Consider the following 25,225-nt stretch of genomic DNA (forward strand, 5'->3'; position numbering starts at 1 on the left):
ATTTTATTTTGACGATTCGAGAAAATAAGAAGGTAATAAAATCTTCATCACAACTGTGAACGAGGTGTGATAGAGTTTGGAATCAAACTCTTTTATCGAAAATGCGTGCATTTGTTGGGTTAGAAATTACCATTCGGACCATTCAATTCAAGTAGTATTGGATATCTGATATTCACAAAATAAACGCTGGTGTGCCCCAGGGCTCCGTTTTGTCTCCGACGCTCTTTCTTATTTTTATAAATGGTTTTTTGTCTGATACTTCTAACCCACTAAATTGTTTCGCGGATGACAGTACCCTTAGCTTTTCATATTCGTTTTTAGATTCTCATCCTTGTCCTTCGGATGTGGAACTTCAACGGCAGCGTATGATAAACTCATTAAATTCTGATCTCGACAGCATTGTACAATGGGGAAAAACCGTGCTTCGAAAACTCAATGCTGTCTCCTGTCGTTAAGGCGTAACCCACCCTGATACCACTATCCATGAGTGGCACTTGCATCCAGGAAACTAATCAACTGTCAGTATCCGGTATGTATATCACAGATCACCTCTTATGGAATGATCACATATTCGATATTGCCAAAAATGATGCTAGGTGCTCAGGATTTCTCGGACGGTGCAAGAAATAGTTCACCTGGCTGTAATTTGAATATAACTCGCATATTTGGGCAGGTGCCCCTAAAACTAGTTTGAGCGATGGAACTACAACCGAAACAATTACTTGAACACCGCCGCAATATGTCATGCCTTTCGTTGTTCTAACGATATTTTTATAAACAGTGTTTTATCGAATTAGCCAGTTGCATCCCCTCCCTCCCTTAACCAATTTAGCCGTGATATTCATACTTTTAGAAATGCACATCAGTTTAGCCTTGAGCTCAATTTCGGACGTACTGTCAAGTACAGAGATTCTTTTTCTAACTCTGTTTTTCCCTATCATCTTGATATTCAAAACTTTAAGACCAATGTGCATCGGTATCTTCTCTTTAATCCCTCCCTATTTTCCTAAATCTCGCATTGTGTTTAAACTTTAAACATTTTAATTGTATTAATAACCCCTTGAGTGCCCGTTTGTTATAAAAAAGGTTGAGGTGTTTATGTAAGGTGTTTGTGTGGGTATAAGGGAATCTTGGAAAGAAATTTTCAAAAATAATCTTATATTTTTGAACCCATAAATTTGGTGATTGTTACTTGAGGATGGTTAGTACCAGTCAATAAAGGTCAGTTTAAAGACAAAGAATCTTAATTTTCGGCAATAAGTGAACGTAGAACGCAATATTATCGAACTATTAAAGGAACGAAATTGCGAAATGATAAAAAGTAAAGCTGGAAGTACAAACTACCAAATTTATAAGAAACTTGTTTTATTTTAATACAATAACAACCTTAATTTGTTTTAATTTTCCTAGTGGAAAACTTTTGCAAATAGGCGAAAGAAAAATTGATGGTTGATTTCGGATAATTCTTTTCAAATTATTTTTCTTAACATCGTATGGAAGTAGTATTTTCAAAAATGTGCCTGTGTATTCAGTGTATATTTCAAGAGTGCCAACCGATCATCAGTAACTTAGGTTTCGTAAATATTAATTGAAAAACTTTTCTACCGTCACTGGGATTCGTACCTTGACCAAGTAAATCACGGAGCCTATGACCTTTTTTTTAATTTATTTTTATTAATTCATTCTTTAAAACTATCTTAAAGCTTGACCAAAATTCATAAAGCAAGTCTAAATAACCATAACTTACTGGTCCCATACGGACACTGTTAGTAAAACTATTATACTTAATACTTATGTATGTCGTTCGGCCCTAAGATTATTTAACTTTATTAACTTCCCATAAGAAGTTATTGTAATGGGTCCGATTTGAGGAATTGAAGATTTTGAAATTTCTCGACGATTCAAGGTCCCTAGAGTCGAAATAAAAGATTTCTAGAGAGATGTCTGTGTGTGCGTGTGCACGTATATACGTCGATACGTTCGCACGTTTGATATCGACTTCAAATAAATTTTGTTAATTTTGTGAGTGTTATTTTTACAATATCATTTTTAAAAAAAGATGAACATTTTGGTTAGCGCTAAATAATCTCACGAACCAAAAACGCTAGAGTCTTGAATTAAAATATATAACATATCGTGCCGTGATACCAAATAAATATGTTTTTTGAAAAAAATACAGTTAACGGTTTTTTTTATAAATCAAAAAAACTGAAAAAAAATTGTCACTTCGAAAATTTTACGAAAACAAAATGATTTGTTGCAATGAGTTGTAAATGGTGCGGGCTACAGACTAGACGTGTTTTATAGTCGGGCAGTTTTCTTTGGTGTTTTCTCTCCTAATTGAGTTCCCAATTTCATAAAGCCTCTTACAATAGTTGCTAAAAGTCTAATATAGTGGATTTGTGAAATAATAGACTACCTGTGTCACTCTTGATAATTATTATTTGCCATTTAAATTAATATTTTCTTCTCGCGAGACTGAAAGAAAACCTGGTAAAAAAAAATTCACCTCCCCACAACATAATTCGAAAAAAATGGCTTATGATGAAAGTGCGTTGTTATCCAAATTGGATGCTAGAATAAAAGAAGTTATTTCATAATAACATTATTAACAAAACATAGTAGTCAATGTAGTTGAAGAAATAAGATTGGCATTAGATGATAACCTTGTATCTTTTCTAGTATTACTAGACTTTTCAAAAGCCTTTGATACGGTGGACCATCACGTTTTATGTCAGAAACTTTCTAGTTATTATGGTTTGTCTCCATTGGCGGTTAAGTTGATAAAAACATATCTGGAAGATAGATTTCAGGCTGTGTCGGTTTATAACAAAATGTCGTCATTTCTTCCCACAACCAGAGGAGTTCCCCAGGGTTCTATTTTGGGTCCCCTTCTCTTCTTTCGATACATTAATGAAATAGCAACTCAGATTTCGGGATGTGCGATTCAAATGTTTGCTGATGATGTACAGTTGATTTATAGTTGTCCCCTGGGGCTAATAGAAGATGGAGCTTATACTACTACAACCAAGATCTCGAAAAAATATCAAACTGGTCTCAGAATAATGGTCTTTTCTTAAATCCTACCAAGTCAAAATGTGTTATCATCAATAAATCAGCAATTAACCCGGAGTATTTTCCAAGCATCTGCTTGAATGGTTGAATTGAATTTACATCGAATGCGCGAAATCTAGGCATGTTGTTTAACAGGAGACTTACTTGGGACAGCCATATCAATGTGGCGGAGGGTAAGGTTTATGGGGTTCTTAGAATGTTATGGTCGCCACAAAATTTTACGCAATTGAATACTCGGATGATGATTGCCAAAACGATTGTGATCCCAATATTAACTTATGGTTGCGAAGTTTTTAGCAACTGTGATGCCAACAGTAGATGAAAATTGAATGTCGCCTTTAATAACATAGCTCGCTACATTTTTGGTCTACGTCGTTTTGATCGTATTTCGGAATTTTCACGCCAAATTTACAACTTTTCCTTTGATCATCTCATGCGGTACAGGACTCTACTCCTACTCAGTATCATAATGAACACGCAACAACCTTCTAGTTTATATAATAGGATTCAATTCAGTTCCTCAAGCAGATCCTTAATGCTTATGCACCCTCATTATTCCTGTCGTACCTCTGAACAACAATTTTTTGTTTACGCTATTCGTGTGTGGAATTTTCTGCCTAGAAACTTGAAAACTTTAAATGGAGAAACTAGGTTTCGATTAGAACTCCGAAGTCATTTTCAAAGTGCCTAATTTTCAAAGAACCCCGCATAAAGTTGAGAGTTGAGATTAATATGTACAAATTTTATATTATATGATTTTAAATAACGAACTGAACTATATTTTTAACCAGGGGCGAACGCAGGGGGGGGTTTTGGGGGTTAAAACCCCCTCCGAAATATCAGAATATGTGCAGTAAACAAATATCCATTATTGTATAACAGAAATGATACAAAATTAATTTCTCAAACTATGTTAAACGAAAAATTTGAATAAATTTGCTACAATTTCAAAATTCAATCAAGCAATCTACGGGAAATTTGAAAATGCGAAAACAAAAAAAAGAGAACTGTGATAATAGAAAAAAAAAATTATACATGCATAATGCATATGAAAATTAAGTTTTAGCTTTGAAGTCAAAGTCAAACTGTTTTGTGAATCGTGAAAGCAAGTAATTTTTTAGTATTTTTTGATAATTGAATCTGATTTATATTTAGTTTTTGAAAACTTACGAGTAAAATAAGTAAAAATAATACTCTGAAGTTTTTTAAACCGACAGTGAACACAAATGATACAAGTGCAACAGTTACGAATGCTGACGAAAAAAGTCCCCCCACAAAAAAGCAAAAACTAGAGGTGTCACAGAATAGTGAAAACCGAAATGTAAGTTATTATATTGCAGTATACAGCTGCTGTAAAAACAATAGCACCAAAAACATATTCTCTTGTCTTTTAAGAATAAAGTTAAATCAATATCTATGGAAAAATAAGCAACTGACTTCTAAAAAAAATTAAATTTTAATCATACATATAATTTATTCGAAAACTTTTTTTTCAAAACCTACTCTAAAAATAGCACCACTACTACATTTCTTAACAAAAAATTATTACTTTGAAAAACATGAAAAAACAATCAACAAAATTGTATTCTAAATAGTGTGTTGAAATAAAATTAATACTTCGTGACAAAGTTTTTGTTGGCTATTACCAACTCACATCACCTGGTCATCGATCCATATCCTGGAATGTTATCTAGCGAAATATTTTTCCAGGAGACCTTTATTACGTCCCACAGTGCTTCGTTGCTAGTTGGTTTCATTTCTGGAACTGCTTTGTATAAGTCAGCCCACCACATTCTCAATTGGATTGAGATTAAGCGATTGGACTGGCCACTTTTTCACATTTATTGTATGGAGTTGAAACCAAACAAATAGCCTTCTTGCTCATATTTTTGGGTCTTTAACCTCTTGGAAGACCGACAAAAGCGGAATTTCTTGATCTTCATAGGATAGCATAATGTTTTTGAAAATGTCAATATAAACGTGTTGATCCAACATTGGTTCAAAGCCATAGTAGGAAAAGCAAGCCAAAACCATTATGCTTTATCCTCCATGACCTACCATTTTGAAAATGAAATTTGAGTTGTTCTCCGCGTAATCATTTTCCTCCAAGCAAAACAATTTTGCTTTCGTCCATCCTTAAAAATTACGCCATGTTTCTTATGGCGAAAAATGTATTAGTGGTATATATGTTACCGGCACTGTACGTACACTCTGACTGTATTTAAGACACACAATATTGAGTTTGTATTTAAAGTAGAACAAGTACTTCATGAAGAAGACATGAAAAGAACTGTTGAAGTATTTACTCATGAATGGCCATCTACAAAGAAAGAGACATCGATTATGAGGATGTAATAAACATTATGGCAAAAGTACCAAGGCGCTTGGATTTTACTTTGTAAATATTCTGTATATATCTAACCAAAAATGTATGATATGTAGATAACTACATACGAGTATGTATGTGTATATATTTAATTTTTATTCAAACATGTTTATAAGTACCTACATATATAAAATAGTGCCAAAAAAGCAAAAAAAAAAAAAACACTTGAAATTTAAAATAAAAAAAATAATATAACATATATTTATTGAAACCCCCCCCGAAATTTTTTTCTGCGTTCGCCCCTGTTTTTAACTGAATAAATCAATTTGAATTTAAAGAATGAGATTATTAATTAAATTAAATTAATTTTTGTATAAACTCAAACATTTTATATAAATTCATCTTTGAAGTAGCCTGTTTACTATTTTATGTTTTGTATTTTAGCATATCACTAATATTATAAGATGCATGTCTTACTGTGTATGCATTCAATAAATAAATCTAAATCTAAATTTATTTGAAAAGTGGCATCCACTCCAAAAAAAAAAAAATTATAACGTATTTAACACCTGCTAAAATTTTGAGAAAAATTAAATTGACAGTTTTTTTTATAAAAAAAATAAAAACCTAAAAAAACATTAGGTGCTCAAAGTTGGTAAAAACTTGACATTATGGCTTATTTTATCTTATAAGAAATATTGTTTTTAACATTTTGAAAAATCTTGAGAAAAATTAAATTGACAGTTTTTTTTTACAAAAAATAAAAACCTAAAAAAAAATGAATAAAAATTGATTTTCGACTCAAATATGTTTTCAAAACTTTGAGATATTGCCTTTAATTTACTTTTATCTTTCAAAAAATATTGTTGCCAATATTCAGTAAAATTTTGAAAAAAATCGAATTGACAGTTTTTGTACAAAAAATTAAAAACCTAAAAAAATTTAACAAAAGTTGGTAAAAATTGATTTTCGACTCAAATATCTTTTCAAAAATTGTAGATATTGGCTTTAAACTACTTTTATCTTTCAAAAAATATTGTTGTTAACATTCAGTAAAATTTTGAAAAAAATCTAATTGACAGTTTTTCGTACAAAAAATTAAAAACCTAAAAAACATTAAACAAAAGTTGGTAAAAATTAATTTCGACTCTTAATCTTTTCAAAAATTTGAAATATTGGCTTCAAACTTATTTTATTTCACAGAAAATATTGTTTTCGATATTCAGTAATTTTTATATAAAAATCCAACGTCCGTTTTTTCATAAAAAATTAAATCTACATAAAATAGTACCCATATTTGGTAAAAATTGATACGAGTACATATAGACAAACTTTTAAGCAAGACAAAACGACAGACGGGATGGGAAGTTATCAGTGTGGGTCGCATCCCAGCCTCTTTTTTTAAATCCAACAGCTCGTTTTTTCATAAAAAAATAAAATGTACAAATAGTACCTACGCAAATTTGTTAAAAACTGATGTTATGTTCTTGATATCTCTCAAATTAATTTAATTCATCCAATTTGTAAAAATTTAAAAAATGCTACTAAAATTGGTAAAAATTTGTTTTCGACTGAAAATCTTTTTAACAAAGCTAGATTTTCAAACTAAACTATTTCTTTGTATGAAAAATATTGTTGATAATTTTAAATTTTTTAAGAAAAATTCAACTGAAAGCTTTCTTAGCCCAACACGGAAACCTACAAACTTTTAAGCAAGACAAATTGACATTCGGGATGATAAGTTATGAGTGTGGGTCTTATCCCAGCCTCTTTTTACAATTCTTATTCTTAAGAGTTTTTTCGTCATGTATTATTTTCTTACAATGATAAATGCAAAATAAACCTAGGATCCACGAAAAAACCTAACAATTTACTAATTCTTTCATGTGAATTTACTTCAAACGTTTATGTTTGTTTTTTTTTTGTTGATAAACACGTAAATATATATTTCAGAAAGCCGGTTTCCACAGCACAATTTCAGTTACCTTAATTTTTACAAAAGTATTTCTGAGATTGTTTTAAGAACATTTCATGGTTGAAAACCTCGCACTTTAGGTTCAGATTAGAACTGTGTATATACATTTTAAATAGTTTAAAACAATCATTGAATATACATACATACTCGTACATACCCGCAATCACATCTTCCGCAATTTTCCGGATGATTATTTTTAATGGTAAAAACTCCCCAATTTCAAAATATGCAAACCAAAAAAACACAAAATAATTTTGAAACAAATATACTTACTACACTTTACGCATAAACGTATTCCACTTCCTTTTTTCTCTTAGCTTTTTCAATCTTTTGTGTTGATTCGAAACGATTTCAAGGACCATTGTTCTCAGGCAGTTTTATATTTGTTGTGTTGTTTTTTTGTTTGTTGTGCTTTCTTGAGCTTATAGTAATTTAAGACGTTCATTTAAACACCCACAATCCAAACCACATCATCATCAAAGCAAATCCATCACGATAAATTGATGCCAGTCTTCTATCTTTCTGACTGTCTTCTTCGTCGTCTTTAAATATAAGTGATATATTTGGAGGACATATTGCATTCTCATATATCGCTTCTTATTTAAGTAAAAGTGTTTTGGCTTTCGATCCTGAGCCATAATTTCTCAAGACATAAATATTTGCGACGATTCTTTTATTTGTAGAAGACGTATTGTTATTGGTTTGAAGTTAATGACATCTTAATAAGAAGTTGCTTTGGAATCATATGTTAAAAAAAAATGAACACACTTTATATCTTAATATTTTGATAATCTTTGTTTTTTTAATAGGTTACACATTTGATGGTCTTAAGCAGTAATATAATTTTAAAAAATGATTCATTTCAAGATCTCAACTTGACTTATATGTAAGCTTTAAATTAAAATTAACACAATATTTGCGTGTTTAATACTTTTATTTTTCAGTTCATTAATTCATGATAACATATCAACAATTCCCTATGGGACATTCTCTAGTCAAATAAATCTTGAAAAGCTGAAACTTGGTTATAATAAAATTCAAACACTGCCTAAAGGGTTATTTCTTGGTCTTTTATCACTTAAATGGCTTTTTCTTAATTCTAATCATTTGAAAGAATTTCCATTTGGTAATTTAAAAGATGTACCGCAACTTCAATGGCTTAATTTAACCGACAATTGGTTAACACTGGAAGCCGATCAATTTCCCAGGATGGAGAATATCTTGGAAATGTAAGTATAATTCAAAAAGAAGACAAACAAACTGTTTTTGTGGTTTTAACTTAACTAAGTTTGCCTAGTGATTTATTTATTCAAATTATTGTAACAAGGTACTAAACGCCACAGTGTCTTAATCAAAATACAGTGATGGAAAAAATAATAGAAACGTGTGTCTTTATCAATTTCTATACACAATATTTTTTTTTTAGCAATTAAGTCTTTTGTCGTAAGTCATTTTAATCGTACATAATAATGCTCTCAAATGGCAAAATTGTTTTGTGGAAACAACTTTTTGTGTTCCGAATTCGGTTTGGGTCAATAATGATTTCGCCTGGAAAAAATAATAGAAACGAGCTATCTTAACTGTAATTCTAACTTAAGGGTCAGTTTTTAATTTATGCAAGTAGTGTTTTTGAGTTTGTTTACTAGTTTGTCAGATATTTTATATTCGATACTAACTACATTTTTAAAAGTCTTCTATAATTTTATTAAGAATGGGTCGTGAATTACATTGTACTCATTATGAACGGGAAGTGATGAAAAAACTAGTACAAGCTTTAAAAGTGATGATTGAAATTGCAAAAACCTTCAACATTCACCCCTAAAGAAGAAACAAAAGGGAAAAAAAGATGAACTTCTTCGCTTTTTGTTACACTATTGGTAAGAATATGTAAGAATAAACCATTTCTTTCTTTAAGACCACTTTAAAACGGACCAGTGATAGCTAGAACAATAAGAAACTAACTTATAGAAGCTTCCTTGTGCAAGCCCACGAAAAGTGTCATTGAAACGAAGATCAATTTGTTTACTCCCGATGGTGGGAATATAATGATTTGAGAGTACTTTTAAACATCTGGTGTATGTCCAATATTTTGGATCAAGGGTAAGATTCAGTGATGATAACATTAACTGAAGAGGAGGTGCCAATCAAATGAGAGTTCATTTAGGATAATGACCCTAAGCACCTTTCAAAATTGGCTAAAAAACACTTACAACAAAAGAAAAACAATGTTATGGAATGGCCATCACAATCCCCCGGGCTAAGCCCAATTGAACATTAGATTCTAGATTAGGTTGTTTTTTATTTTGATAACGTTAATTACAGTTTTTTTATAAAGTTTACAAACAAAAAACAAAAAGCATGGCTTTACTGCCGTCTGCCTAGTTGACAAAAAAAAAGATAACATAGCTCCATAATATATTTAAGAACTTTCATTTATAATTCTATTTCTATAGAGAAGAGCTAGCCTTCAGAATTGATATAAAATTCTGCTGGTATGCCATTTCGTCCATACTCTCCCATCTTTAAGTTCCATTACAGCTGAAATCACTTCTTGGTGTCTTATTGTAGCATCAAGAGTTTCATTTTTAAAACCCGGAGTAGCGTATTGAAAAACAAATTTCAACAAACTCTGAAAGTGATCTGCCAGCTGATCAGAACATATACTAAAATGGATTGAAAACTTTTTCCCGTTCAGCTGCTTTGCCAGGTTCCAAAACTACTTTCCGCTTTTACAAGACGCTAAACTCTCGGATTCACCTTCGAAAAATGCTGCCTTCTTTAGCTTACATATTGCCTTGAAAGATTAATTAGCCAATAAATATTGATTTTTGAAGTAGCCATCATTCGAATATCTTTATCCTCTAAGCCGGCTGAACGATAATTCCCGTGCCTTTCTACAGTCTACATCAAACCATGACTCCTTGATTATTTTATCCAGCTTGGATAGATCACAATTTCTTTGACCCAGCAGTGAGATATCAAGCTTTACTTGATATTTCATCCCATTTGTTGGTTTCCATTTCAGTTTTGGTAGGGAATTTATAACCTTGGACTCTTGAGATTCTCTGGAAATCAGTCTGAACGTTATGATCATTGGAAAGTGGTCTGAATACGGTAAAGTTTTTTTTTCATGTCTAATCAATGAGTATATGTCATTCCATTCGTTGCCTACGAGACTATAGTCTATCACAGAGCTTTCCTGGCCACTGGTAAAAGTAAATTGAACTTCCATATCTGAAAAGCTTGTACCATTTTGTATTCTTAACCCGTACGAGTTACACAGGTCAAGCTTTAAGACTCTTGCGTTGCAGAATAAATCCTTCGATTTAGTACACTGTTCTCATTTCCAGCTTGACTTCCAGTTCTTGCATTCATGTCATCCACAACAAGCAGATTAGAAGTATTACTTTCAGACATTATTCCTTCCAACTTTTCAAAATCATTGTTCCATTAGTTGCAATTGATATATGTGGGAAGGATGCGATAAATCTTTCCATTAATTTGTAGTTTAACATACGTAACGCTTTCAAATACTTCTAACGTACAATATATATGCTTTAGAATTTTCTTGAAACCAAATAAACATGCCCCACTAGCTCTTCCCTGTGCTTGTGTTCTCATAGCTATCCATACTATCCATTTAAATTCATAATTAATAAATTTATTGTCATAATTACTAAAGTTAGTTTCAACAACAAATGTTTGATATACTTTTCACAAATACCCTTTTATGTGTTTAAAAGAATGAACACGAAGCTTGTTTCTATTATTTTTTCCATCACTGTTAGTAATTATGGATTTTAAAAATGTTTGTTGAATCTAAAACATACGAAGGGCACAGTTTTTGTCACTACTTTTAAATAAATTTGAGGCATTAAAAAAGTAATAAGTAATTACTTTTATGGTGAATAAAAAGGCTAAGTCTATGTCGAAAAAAAAACATAGAATATAGACAAGGTCGGATCTAAGCTTTTAATCAGTGAGGATTCACGCACCTAACATAAAGATGAGTTTTTGAGCTCCGCTTCTTAAATGTTTTCTAAAGGAGACTGACAAAATTTAAATCACACAATATTTATTTTAACTTTTCGTTTACTTATTTTAAGGGCTAGTAGGAAAATAAACCTGAATCTTCAATGAAGAATTTTCTGACTTTTTTTTTCACGTATATTTTGTTCAGACTCAGTTTTTGGAAGTCTTTTATTAATATCGCCTGCTTGTAGATTTGAGGGATGCTAGAAGCTTAATTCTTAAAATTGACTGTTCTACGTGAACCTTATTAAAGGAGTAAACACAACTGAGTAAAGTCAATGATTGTCGAGAATTTTCTCCAGATGAGTCCTGAAACCAAAGGACGTGTATATCCTCTACCTCTTCCAGATAAGCAAGGCATACAAGCCAGTGCTTATATCACCAATTCCCATCCCAAATCTCACGCTATAATGGCGAAAAAGCTATTCAGCGCTGCTCTCTCCGGTGTTTCTTTTCACCCTAGATAATATCGCTAAGCGACTATTTACCGTTCCTAATCATTCCCTTCCATAGTAGCATGATGTTCTTAACGTCAACTGACTCCGTACCCCATTTCTTCCTTCCAACTGCCTTTTATCGCTATTGGGCTGGATCAAAGGTGTTTAACTAATCTTGCCGATGATCAGCCTGGCTTGGGGTCCAATTCAAGAAATTGTTAGTCTAATGCGATTCTTTGTACAGAGACAGACGAACCTCTCTTTCTTCGCAACTCTTCTAATCAAATGAGACAGGCATTTCCTCAAGACCGGGTGGCAATTTGGCGCTGAAGCCTGTTGCCGTATCTACTGCGGCCAACACAAAGAAGGGAGCAGTGGTTATCCATGGATCCTCTTCTGTTGTTGGAAGCAACGAAGCAGAGTCGTGAAGAATATTCCTTTCACTACAACTGAGAGTACACCTCTATCATAAAAGTCCAGAAAATTTAAGCCCTTATAAACAATGGCGGCAAACTGCAAGAATCCTGAAGGCCTCTGTTGAATGGACAAACTGTGTTTTTGTTGCAGCAAGGACCAGGAAAAACTCTACATATGTATGTCTAAGAACGAAAAGTCTTTGGGGGGGGGGGGGGCAACCGACACATCAGCACTCCCCTCAATCTTTCCAAAAATGCAAGTTTCAGTGATGTCACGAAGGGCAAAGTCGTGGTTGCGGTCATTTGCAGAAACGATGATGATGGCACAATTTCAGCTGATTTTAAGCATATCTAAAGTTTTCAAAATTCTAAATAGTGTGAAAATAAAGATATTAGTTATTTTTGAAAGTAAACTGCTTTTTGGTGAACATCGTTGATTTACCGCCAAATCTTTAGATGAAATGTGTACTTATACAACTTAACTGTATAAGATTTTTGACTCATATGACACCCCTACTCTGGATCATCCATTAGTTAAAAGTTGATGAATTTGTGCAGCGAGATTCGAATAGGATCTAATAAAGGCTTTGTCTAAAGAAGGTCTTGAAAATTAGTTATTAAAATCCTTCATTCTATTTATTCTTGTTCTTTAAACAATTTATTAAGAGAATAGTTGTTCTATAATTATAGATGTCTTGATTACAATGCAATCACAACGATAGACCATAAAGTCTTCAAACAACTGGACAAGCTACATTTGTTGTAAGTATTATTTTCCTTTTCAAATATAAACCAATATAAATCTGTGAAAATTATTTTTATTAGTCTGTCAGCAAGTAAATTAACCTGTCAGAAACTTTTAAACTATTTATTCCGCCACACGTACAAATCTTATCTTCCATTTTCTTTCATTAAGAGGTTTGTTCAAGGTTTGCAAAAACCAAATAAATCAAACTTTCTTTGTAAGTAAAGTAGTTAAGGGACAGAGTTATTGAACTCTTTCTTTGATGGTTAATTTATTGAATGAAGAAAATTACATAATTATGTTTTAACGCATTTTTAAGCTTTGTGCGGTGTTAAGTGCTTCATCAGAATGGATTAATTTAACGAACTTATCATCACCAATCTTTGTCTTGGGACAGTATAGATATTTCTGTAGCCTTTGTCGGTGGTCGTGGTGGGCAAGTAGGTGGTATCATTTTGATTTTGTGTCGTCGCCCCTTTTTCTTTATTATATTCCCAAAATTACTATAGTAAATTCCAAGTGAACCTTAATAATTTCTGAATCTCTAAGTTTCCTTTGTGACATAATTTTTGTTTTCTCTTTGGGAATGGCGATGGCAATTTTTCTTTTCAATGGAAAACACAGGTTTGTTTAATTAAAGTTGAATAGTATAGATAAAGAACATCAAATAAGCCTGAGGAAGCCAAATCAAATAATTTGTCAAAATATACTTAGTTTAGTTTTGTGTGTATTCGAGTTCATGCATCCATACACTCCGATTCAATCGAATGCGCACCACAACATTTTCAGAAATACTTTTTTACATTTTTCTTTCAAACATTGAGGGTTTTTGCGACATCTGTAGACGCTAACTACTTCCTTAAGATGTTAAGAAAAACATTTCAAGAAGAAATTTCCAAATAAAACTGCGAGTCTTATTTTCTCCCACTTGTTAAGGATTTCATATGTAAAGTAGAAGTTTTTGAGTCAACTGAATAGGTACAACGACAATGTAAACGTTGTTTATGAGCGTTTTAAATTAGTTTTACATAATTTAAACCAACAATTTTAGTGTTTTAAATGGAATCTAATGTTCGATCTAAAGTTTTAAGACCATTGGGTAAATCTACATGCCTTAGCAGTGTTTCAAAAGCTAAAATCGCCTTGTTTAGAAGACACCAAGACCTAACCGGACGTGCAACAGCTGATAGAAACAGGCGAAGTCTTATGGCTTTTTCACTTTTATATAGATGGATCTAAACAAATGAAGGAGTTGGTGGAGGTGTGTACTCTGAATGACTGAAATTAAGCCTTCCGTTCCGGCTTCCCAATAATTGTAGCTTCTTCCAGGCCGAACTTTTTGGTGATAAAAAAAGGTTAGTCCTATCTTAAAGAAAATGTGATAACATCATCTGATATCCGTATTTACTCAGATAGTAAGAGTGCTATCAAATGACTGAGCTCTGTCTTTACAAACTCTATAAGAGTCCATACCTTTCCATCATCTTTAATGGAGATGGCAGAACAGTCAACTGTTCTAAATGCCGGGATATAGAAATATTACAGGAAATTGAAAGGCAGATGAACTCGCCAGAGTACAATCCATTCAACCACGTTCAGCTAATGCGGCTAGGCATATTCTCAATAATTTATACAGAAGCGGTATGGATGAGGAAATAGTTCTTCACCTCCTGTGTACATGCCCTGGTCTAGCTCAAAAACGCAATACCTAGAAGAATTCTTTTATAACGATCTCAATAATATTAACATTTATTATTTCGTAGAGGACTCAAAATGGTTTCATTGAGCTTAGAAGAAAGCCTTAGCTTAGCTAAAGTCTTTCCTACTCCATCAAGGACAGCCACTTTAACTTAACCTTACCTTAGAAGATTTTATTTGTACTTAAAAAATAAAGATTCGTTCAGATAAAACATAAAGGGAAGTAAAACGAAGTGCAGAAACAGCAGCTTGAAGATAAGCAATTTTAAGGTTTTCTGGCAAAAATAAACCAAATTGGAGTAAACGCAAGTCTCTCAACATTTTTAAGAGTTATTAAAATTTGAGCCATTTTAAACGAATACAACTTAAGAAAGAAAACGCTACTTCGCGAACAACGGAAAGTTATGATATTGAAGTTTTTCAAAACTCAAATAATCTGGAAAAAGATTTTTTTCAGACGATAATATGAATTAATTTCGGTGGCCCTGATGGGTCAAAGTTTTGTTTTCACGATTTGAAGTAACTAAAAGGTTTTAACAGCTTCATCACAACTGTAAAGGCTGACAGCTATTATGGATCAGTTAAGGTTGAGGTTTTTACATCAAACATTACTGCAGCTGGGTATAAGGGAATCTTGAAAAGTAATCTTCCTAAATAATCTAACACTTTTTGACCCATAAGCTTGGCTTACCAACATGATAACGCGTCTTATTTCTGATTTAAACATTGTTAAATATAATTGTGGATGGTTGTACCCACAGTTGATTCGAACTATATCAAAGGGTTGTAGGATTCATACCGGAACTATTTTACAAAATGACTGAAAGTAAGTACCAAACTTAAAGTAACTTGTTATGTTCCAATCAAATAACAATTTTAATTTTTGTACCTATTCAATTGACTCAAAAAAAATAAAATTTTTCCTAGTAGAAAACTTTGCAAGTTAGCGAATAAAAACCTAGTTGTTTTTTTTGGATAATTCTTTTAGTATTTGGAAAAAAAGTATTTTCAAAAATTTTTTTGCGTTTTCAGTTGAAGCGGAGTGTATTAATTTTGTTTACGGAACCATATCCAGGATTGTATTTGTAATAAAGAAAACCCTTTTCTTGGCTGAGTCGTAACTTAATGTTATTTGACGCTTATTGGGACTGGATATCTTTACTCGAGTAAAGTACTGTCCTGGAAAATCATATATCAAGTGTGTCATATTTTGCAGAAAAGTATATTGATATAATATTTTTTGTACTGTGTCAACTTTAATCAATCGCTTTCGTTCAAGATTGATGTTACTTCGCTTTACTCCAAGGTGTTTTGTTTCTAAATTTGTCGCCGTATCTGGGCCAGGATTAAACATCATCTAATGAAAAGTGTCACGATTTCTCTTTCTCGAGTGTTGCATTTCTTGCTCGGAAAATCATAGATATAAATTTGAAGTAAATGATTTTGCCTAGATGGTATAGAAGATTTCAATTAGTCTCTATCTCTACAGCGTAAGTTTCTTATAATCATCTTTAAGCTTAGAATCCAGCCTTTCAAGTGATTTGTTTGAAGCTGTTTTCCATTCTGCAAGGTTGGAACGAAACTCAAATATTTCATCTAACTTGAACCATTCTTTAAATCACAAAGTTCTAGATTTAACTATCAAGACTGCAATCCTTACAGCCTATTTTTTAGTGTGACTTCATAAGTTTAATAATATAGTTTAAATGAAGTTTAAGAATTGAAAGGTACAGTGGTGAAAGTTTTAATTTTCAATAAGGAGCATTTAGTTTGAATTTGACATTTTAAGAAGTAACTCTTGAGGTTTTTTTGGGCAGTTTCAAATTGACACTAGCCCCAGGATTCTGCATTGTTTAAAATTATTGCTTCGGAAGTTGCGAACAATTCTCGATATTTTGAGCTAAATGAGAGATATTTGTTTTCATAAACATTGTGTCAAACAGATAGTTTTTTTTTAAAAAAGTGTTTACCATATAGAGGTTGCTTTTAATGATGATACCTGAGTATTGGCATTCTTTTACATTTCTTATTTGTAGCCAAGCGCCCTGTTCCTTATCGAAAAACCATTGCTTTTTAATTTGTATAGATTCACTGTAAGCTTTCATTTCAAGCAATAATCTTGTAGACTATTAGAGGCACATAAGAATATTTATCATGAGTCTATATATCAATACGCCACAAGGTATTTATTATTAGCTGGAGGGCTTAAATTACATCCTTGTTTTAGTCCTACCAAGGAAAGGAACCAATCAGTCAGGGTTTGTCCATCTCAAACTTTGTAAAGTGTTCGATTATATTCGTTTCCGAATTTAAGATACATTCCATCCCAAGCGCCTAACGTTGTACGGAATCAGAAGCAGCTCGAAAGTCTATGAAAAAGTGTACAGTTGTTTCCGTCTTTTTTTTTACGGGTACTGCCTCTTGCGAGGAAATGACAAATTCTCCAAGAGTAATTCTTGTCATGAAAAGTGGTTTCTCAAATTTGCCGTTCGGATTCGGTTTAAAACTGTAGGTCCCTTCCATCCCTGACAACAGTACTCGCACGCAGGAATTGTTAAGAGTTGTCAGTCGCTAGACTGTTGCACCACCCAATTTATTTATTTTATGTTTTCGCCTACATAGATATGTCTTTGCATTAGCCAAACGTGGTAGAATGGGTTGTACTGTACTATTTCTCGGGAATTCATATGTCTTACAAGACGCTACAACGTATGGGAAGGCAATATGAGAGACTTTATTTCAGCCGTTCAGAGTACAAACCTTTAATTTGTTTTTGATCTATCTACAGGGTGTCCCGTAAGTAATGGATAACCCTGAAATGCGAGATAGTAGACTTTATGACCATCCTGAAAACTGATACAAAAAAGTTCTATACAGAAAAGTTATATGCTTTTTTTTGTTCAGTGCATTATTTTTTTTCTTACTTTCCATTTTTCAATACTTCGACTACAAGTGAATGAGTAATTTTTTTTTGCAGTAATATTTTACATTACTTGTTTCAACACATAAGTAGACGAAAATTATTATAACTGTTGGACTTCTTAGAGAAAAAAATTATTTAACATTGAATTTGAATGCAAAATGTGAAAACAAATAATTTTTGAAAAAGTTAAATCATAGCTGGTATAAATGCATGAATACCTGAGTGGCTAACTATTGTAAAAAGTATGCGCGTTAAATGCAGATTTCGTGCTTGTTTTGAATTTTACCTGTTCTATTGGGCTTTAACAAACCCATCAAATATTTTGTTGGTTGCTATTAGTTTATATGTTATTTTATCTAAACAAAAAGGTTTTGAGCCAGCTTTTAATCACATGATCACTTAGTTAGAAAACAAAAACAATAATAGATCATTTTTTAATTTTTTTTCTTTAAAGCAAACGCTCAAACTGTTTTCCACCCAACCGTTTTAGTGAACGTGCAAGGTTTTGCTCAAAAATTTGTAATGCAGCTGCCCACGATTTCTTAGCTCCTCTAAAAACCTGATCGGCTTGCTGTATACGATTTCCTTAATGCATCCCCAATAAAAAAAACAAGTGGATTTAGGTCTGGTGAACGGGGTGGCCATAAAATTGGTCCCAAAAGTCCTATCCATCTGCCTGAATATCTGGCATTTAAATATGCCCGCACAGGCACAGCATAGTGTGCTGGACAACCATCATTTTGAAGCCAATGGGATTCCTTTAGTTCTTGAGGCACTTCTTCCAGCAAGGTTGGTAGATCATTTTGGAGGAACTCCAAATAACCTTGGCAAGTTAAAATCCCTGGCAACTCAAAGGGTTCAATTATTTTCCCATTGAGAATCCCAGTCCAATAGTTTATTTTGAATTGGTAATGGGACCTGTCTTCACTCATGATGTTTGGGTTTTGTAGTGCCCAGAAGTGGAGATTATGGAAATTAGTGTAGCCATCTCTTTTAAATGTCGGCTCATCGCTCCAAAGAATTTTGTCAAAAAACTGCGGATTTTCTTCAATTTTCATTATCATTTGTAGACAAAAACTCATTCTCGTTTCAAAATCTTGCGCCTGGAGAGTTTGCACCCGTGTTAGGTGAAAGGGATGATAGTTATATTTACTTAGCACATTATGCGCAGTCGTCTTTCCGATCCCAGTGCGTCGTGCTATTCCTCGGATTGATACTGTAGGATCTCGGTCAAGTTCTTCAAGCACTAAGTTTTCGGTATCTCCTCGAGGGGGTCGTTCCACGCCAGCACCAACAACACTACTACCAGGCAGCCTTCCTTCCGGGAAACAGCTATGGACTCTAATAAACACTCGATAATCCGGGTCACGTGCGTTAGGGTACCTTTCCCTATACAGAGTGGCAGCTTTGTTTGCGTTGCCTTTGCACTCTCCATAAATGAAATGCATGTTTGCATATTCTTGTGCAGAATACACAATACGTGGCATCGAAAAAGTTCAATCAAACGTCTTAATTATCAAAAAGCTATTTAGACCGTTAATTTTTCTGAACAATGAACATTTAAACGATATAAATAAGTGTTCGTCGTGGTCTTAATTTTATGAATTAAGATCAAATTACAAAAACTTTAATTCAAAATTTAAAAACCTTACGAATTTATGCGTTCTCACTTTCTCTGGATCTTACAATTTTTGTTTGGAGAAAATAACAAATAAACTAATAGCAACCAACAAAATATTTGATGGGTTTGTTAAAGCCCAATAGAAAAGGTAAAATTCAAAACAAGCTCGAAAATGTAACAGTTTTTTCACTTGTTTGACATTTTTATCAATAATGCATTCGGTCCTAGAAATTGAAAGCTTGGATTTGTCATAAGGACAACAACTTGTAGTCGTGGTATTCAAAAATGTGAGGTAAGAAAAAAAAATAATGCACTGAACAAAAAAAAAAACATGTAACTTTCCTTGTGGTTGCGATAGAACTTTTTTGTATCAGTTTTCAGGACGGTCATAAAGTCTACTGTGCGGTATTTCAGGGTTATCCATTACTTATGGACACCTTAAATGTAAAAGTAGATTGAATCGTCTTCCAGGATTGGTCTATCCTCTCAGAAAGATCTAGAAGGTTTAGAAATCTAGAAATTTCTGTCAAATTGAAGTTGAGGGATGGTGTTGTCTGTGTGTTTTGGAATTTACTCTAAATGCTTAAATATACACCCTCTTTGTTATACCTCTACTTGAATACGCTAGTCAAGTCTGGTATCCCCATCAGAGCTCTCACTCTAACAGAAGAAGATTTGCACTCCCCGTTCTTCCTTTAATCTTTTTTATGAATCTGCAAACCCTCCAAAAATACCGTGAAGTCGCTTATATTCCCTTTTAGAAAATATACCTATTTATACTAATCCAAGGAACGTCAGACAGGCCCCTCTCTTTCGCTTTCCTCATCACCATACAAATTATGGCATTTTTGAACCTATTAAAAGATTGCTGCGCTTAGCTATTAAAGTGCATACCATCTTTGACTTTCCTTTCAGTCTTTCCTCCCTTACAAGTAATCTCTACAACTCGTTTTGAGTTTTTTTTTCATAAACATAAATCCTTTTTTGTTAATAGCTTGCATTAAACCTAAATAAATAATTTTGAACTCAAGTTTTGAAACAGAATTTTTGTGCATGTTTTGAATTAAGATTTAGTCTTCTTCGATTATTTATTTAAATATTGAAGGCTCTTGTTCTGAAAAAAGGAAACGAATTAGTTTTGAAATTGTTCTAATTTTCTTATTTTTCTTTCCATTTTGGCAACAACCATTCCTGGAAAATATTTCTACATTATCGTTGACATCGAAAACAGGAGCTTGAATTACAACAAAATAACCCACATCCATGCGAAAGCGTTTGAAGGACTCGAAAGCATACGAGACATGTAAGTATTTGTTTTTGTGTGTGTGTGTTGATATGATCAGTCATATTTTTGTGGAAAAACACTTTTCCTATTATTTTCTTTATTGACTTATTTAATAGTTTTATGGGGGTTGTCTTCTAAACTCGACTGTCGTCGCCGCCATCGTAGCAATAGTTAATTAGTTATCACCCAAATAGTTACATTCACTTTTGGAACACTTTTATTTTTATTTTTAGAAAGAAAAACTTCAGCTTTGGAAAACAATTTTCTGTACACCCTTCTTGCGACCCTATATCCTTGTGGTCAGGAGTTCTTTATCATCCAATATTGATGATGAGCAGTTGGTGTGTGATGGGTTGAGGTGGAAAACCTACTTAAATGAGTTAAAACTAGGGAAGAATTATAGATGGAGTGAATAATAAATTGAACATTTTAGTCTCCACATAAATATATCAATTCAACTGTAATTGTTATGGTAATACAGTGATGTTCATTGATTTCAATACAATTTTGTTTTTCTTTATTTTAGATTTAGTTAAAAAAGTTTAAAACAATTTTTGTTGGACAATACTACCAGTTACATGCTTCTAAACAGAATATGTTGATGAGATTATTGTTTGTATTATTTTCTAAAACAGAATTAAGATTTTATGAATTTTATAGAAGAACTAATAAAATTAGAAAAGAGGCTGGGATGCGACCCACACTGATAACTTGCCATCCCGTCTGTCGATTTGTATTGCTTAAAAGTTTGTAGGTTTTCGTGTTGGGTTAAAAAAGTGTTTAGTTCAATTATTCTTAAAAAAATTTAAAATTAAAAACAATATTTTCATATAAAGAAATAGTTTATTTTGAAATAGTTTTGTTTTGTTAAATAGATTTTTAGTCGAAAACAAATTTGTACTAATATTAGTAGCATTTCTTAAATTTTTACAAATTAGATGAATGAAATTAATGTGAGAGATTAATTTGAACATCAATTCTTACCAAATTATTTCTTTTAGATATTATATTTTCAATGACAAAACGGCCAGTTGGATTTTTATAAAACAAACTTCTGAATATCGAAAACAATGTTTTCTATGAGATAAAAAAAGTTTCAAGACAATACTTTGAATTTTTAAAAAACTTTTTGATTTTTAAAAAGTTTTAGTATTGTTTTTTTTTATGTTTATTTATGTTATTTATGTTTATATTTTGTAAAAAAAAACTGTCTATTAGAATTTTCTCAAAATTTTACTGAATGTTGACAACAATATTTTTTAAAAGATAAAAGTAATTTAAAGCCAATATCTCAAATTTAGAAAAGATATATGAGTCGAAAATCAATTTTTACCGAATTTTTTTTGTTTAGGTTTTTATGTTTTGTAAAAAAACTGTCAATGAGTTTTTTGTCAAAAATTTTTCCGAATGTTAAAAACAATATTTCTTATAAGTCAAAATTATTTGGAGGCCACAATCTCTAAGTTTTGAAAAGATATTTCTGTCGAAAATTAATTTTTACCAGCTTTGATTAAATTTTCTTTTAAGTTTTTATTTTTTGTTAAAAAAACTGTCAATTCGATTTTTCTCAAAATTTTACCGAATGTTAAAAACAATATTTCTTATAACATAAAATAAGTTTAAAGTCATAATCTTAAGTTTTTGAAAAGATATTTAAGTAGAAGTTCAATTTTTACCAACTTTGAGTAATGTTTTTTAGGTTTTTTTTATGAAAAAATACTGTCAATTTGATTTTTATCAAAATTTTAACAGATGTTGAAAATGTTGTTGTTTGTTGTTTTGGAGATGGAATCAATTTTTTTTCGTAAAATTTTCGAGGTCACAATTTTTGTTTTCAGTTTTTTTATTTATAAAAAAAACCGGTTAATTGGATTTTTTTCTAAAAATATATTGGTTTGATATCACGTTACAATATGTAATATATTCAAGTCTAGTATCAATGGTTCGTGAGATATTTGAGTTCACCAAAATGTTCACCTTTTTTTAAACTGCTATGGTAAGAAAACCATCCACGCAATTTTCTTGAGAGCCTTTTCTTCATCTTTCTGCATTATTACCTGTATAACAAAATTGATTTGAGCTATTGACAACGAAAAAAACGTCGCGAACGTACGGAAGTATACGACGAAGTACGGACATATGGACGTACGGACGTACGAAAGTGCGTAAAAACGCACGCACAGACATCTTTCTAAAAATCTTTTACTTCGACTCAAAATTTTCAATTTGAGACCGGAATTGGACCGATTACAATAAATTCGTATGGGAATGTAATAACAATAATAAAATGAAAATAATACTTCGAAAACTGTTTTCCTGAAGAAATAAATAAATAGAAATCATAAATTTACAATGAATCCGGGAAACCGCGTTATCCATATAATGGTAAAAATAATAAACTATTCTTGTTTTTATAAAATAAAATAAAATAAAATAGAATACAAAAAAATTGACCTCCCAAACAATTTCCAAATCAAACTCTAGGCTAGGTTATGAAAATATATCAGCGATTTGGCTCCGTTAAAAAGTGCGCAAGCAAAACAAAATGTATTTTGTCTTGAATTGAGAGCAGCACTGAGGTACATTTGTTGTGTTTATTTTTTGTTGCTTAATTTTGTCATATAAAATTGCGAAGATTAAGACCCCAGTTGTTATTTTCCTAAACATTTTTTGAACATTTTATATTTAAAAGATTTCTGAGAATTTTCTTAGGCAGATTAAATGAGAGAATGAGAAAGAATGCCGCACCGCTGCACAGTGGACCGATCCATACATGCTAGACGTAAAAAATTCTTTCTCTTGGTTAAATGATTTTATTTGACAATACAAGCATTTTTTACTATGAGAGGTGGGGGTCTATCTCCCAAAATTTGACACATAATTCTAATTTTTAAATCAAGTTATTTCAATCAATGGTTTTCGAGATAATCGATTTCAAAGTCAAAATTTGTGAAAAAAAAAGTTTGAAAAAACACATTGAATACAATTTCTTTCATGACTGTGACATTAAATATGAAATTAATAGATGAAATAAGCTACCTTAATTAATTTCTAATCAAATACTGAAAACCATATGCTTCTATGCCTTCTAGTTTTTGAGAAAATTAAAAATAAAAAAATTACCTGTTCATCATATTTTCATTTTCTTGGCTATTTTCGCCAATATTAACAGCTTTTTAACTTTAAAGTATTATGCCTCAAGATTTAAACACCCTTTTGTATTCTCTGTCCCGCTCAGACAACTTCGTTGCTTTGCTTAGGCCATTAAATTGGTCCTAAGAATCTCTCCCCCAAAAATACAATTTTCAACGCAAAAAAAATAAAAAAAACCTAAAAATTGTGTATATGTATGGAATTTTTAATGAACTTAAATTTTATTTCCAAATCATGATAAATAAAAATTTTATATAATATTAATTAATCGGATTCGTTATCGGATGTTTCTGAGTACTCAAGACTCAAGTCATTATCATCTTCGTTTGATCTCTGGCTAGTGCTTGCAGTCAAATCAGGTTCTACTAAAAATTTTAAGATTTCTGGTAGAATAGATCGAGCATTTTTTAAGGGTTTTTCTCGAAAAGAATCTATTAAGGGATCTGATGTAATTAAAAGCATGTTTAAAAGGTCTCTATTAGAGTTAATCCTAGAATTTTTTCTAGTATGAGACATTCGGAAACGTCTACAGTCTTTGTTCCGAGCCTCTTGGCTTTCTTCAGAGAGTTGTCCTATCGGAACTATGCACTGCTTTATAACCTCAGCAGAATGACACAACAATTTGTAAATACTGATGGGCATTGGGTACCAATTATTTCGTATCCTAATGAAATACAGCTCAAGATAATGTAAAACCGTTGTAAAATGTTTGGATCAATTTGAGTTATTTCGGCACTTTTAACATAAATTTTAAAAAATCTTCTGGCAGTATTGCCATCATTTGTGTTGCCAAAGCCAGGTTTTGGCTTGTCTACAATTAAACCCATTTCAGATTTGAAAAGAATTTGAATATTTTTTTTTCGCGTTTCCACCAAAACCTTATCGTTTTCACTTCTTATAGCCCACTTCCGTACATCAAGTCTGTAAGCTATATGTAAAAAACACTCAAGTGCTTTAATCCAAGCATGTAGACTTGACAAACTATTTTCATAAAACTCAGTTTTTGGTGTTCTATTTATTACAATTTGGTTCATTTCGCTTGGCTTGGCACCACAAATGTAGCAAGATTGAGTTGACCGGTTAGATGTTAAAAAGTTCGCAATTTTTCCGTCTATCATAATGAACACAAATTGAAATTTTACTTTGATATTTCTACCACCAACTGATATTTCCAAGTCCTCAATACTATTTATTTCATTTCGAACTTTACTGAATTCTCTAAGTGCCATATCTTCTGTTTTCTTGGAAAATAGAAATTTAAATGGGCGGCATAACCGTGTTGAAGATGGATTGGGATTCTGCCATATAATATTTCTTTCATCCGACATTAATCTTAACTGAATCGGAACAAACGAAATGAAAAACAAGTACTCATCTGTAGAAAATTGATTTTCCAATTTTTGCTTAAAAGTACTATGGGCTGAGCTTCCATCCCCACCCCATTTGCATATTAAAAGAAGTGACGAACTGTCCACTACATTTTGCGATATTACAGCTTGTTGAACTATCAGTAATCGATTAGCTTTGTGATAAACTATA

The 25,225-nt window shown here is 32.0% G+C and overlaps 1 protein-coding gene across 1 annotated transcript in view; it reads left to right on the plus strand.

The window, feature by feature from the left end:
• LOC129943191 (relaxin receptor 2-like) overlaps nucleotides 1–25,225 on the plus strand; it is a 75,391-nt gene that overhangs the window by 27,032 nt on the left and 23,134 nt on the right. Inside the window, exons 4-7 of the mRNA XM_056052475.1 lie at nucleotides 8,186–8,262; nucleotides 8,321–8,605; nucleotides 12,952–13,023; nucleotides 20,480–20,551. Coding sequence (XP_055908450.1) covers nucleotides 8,186–8,262; nucleotides 8,321–8,605; nucleotides 12,952–13,023; nucleotides 20,480–20,551 — 506 coding nt within the window. The remainder of the gene's footprint in view (nucleotides 1–8,185; nucleotides 8,263–8,320; nucleotides 8,606–12,951; nucleotides 13,024–20,479; nucleotides 20,552–25,225) is intronic.

Source organism: Eupeodes corollae, chromosome 1 (assembly GCF_945859685.1).
Source record: "Eupeodes corollae chromosome 1, idEupCoro1.1, whole genome shotgun sequence".
NCBI lineage: Eukaryota > Metazoa > Arthropoda > Insecta > Diptera > Syrphidae > Eupeodes > Eupeodes corollae.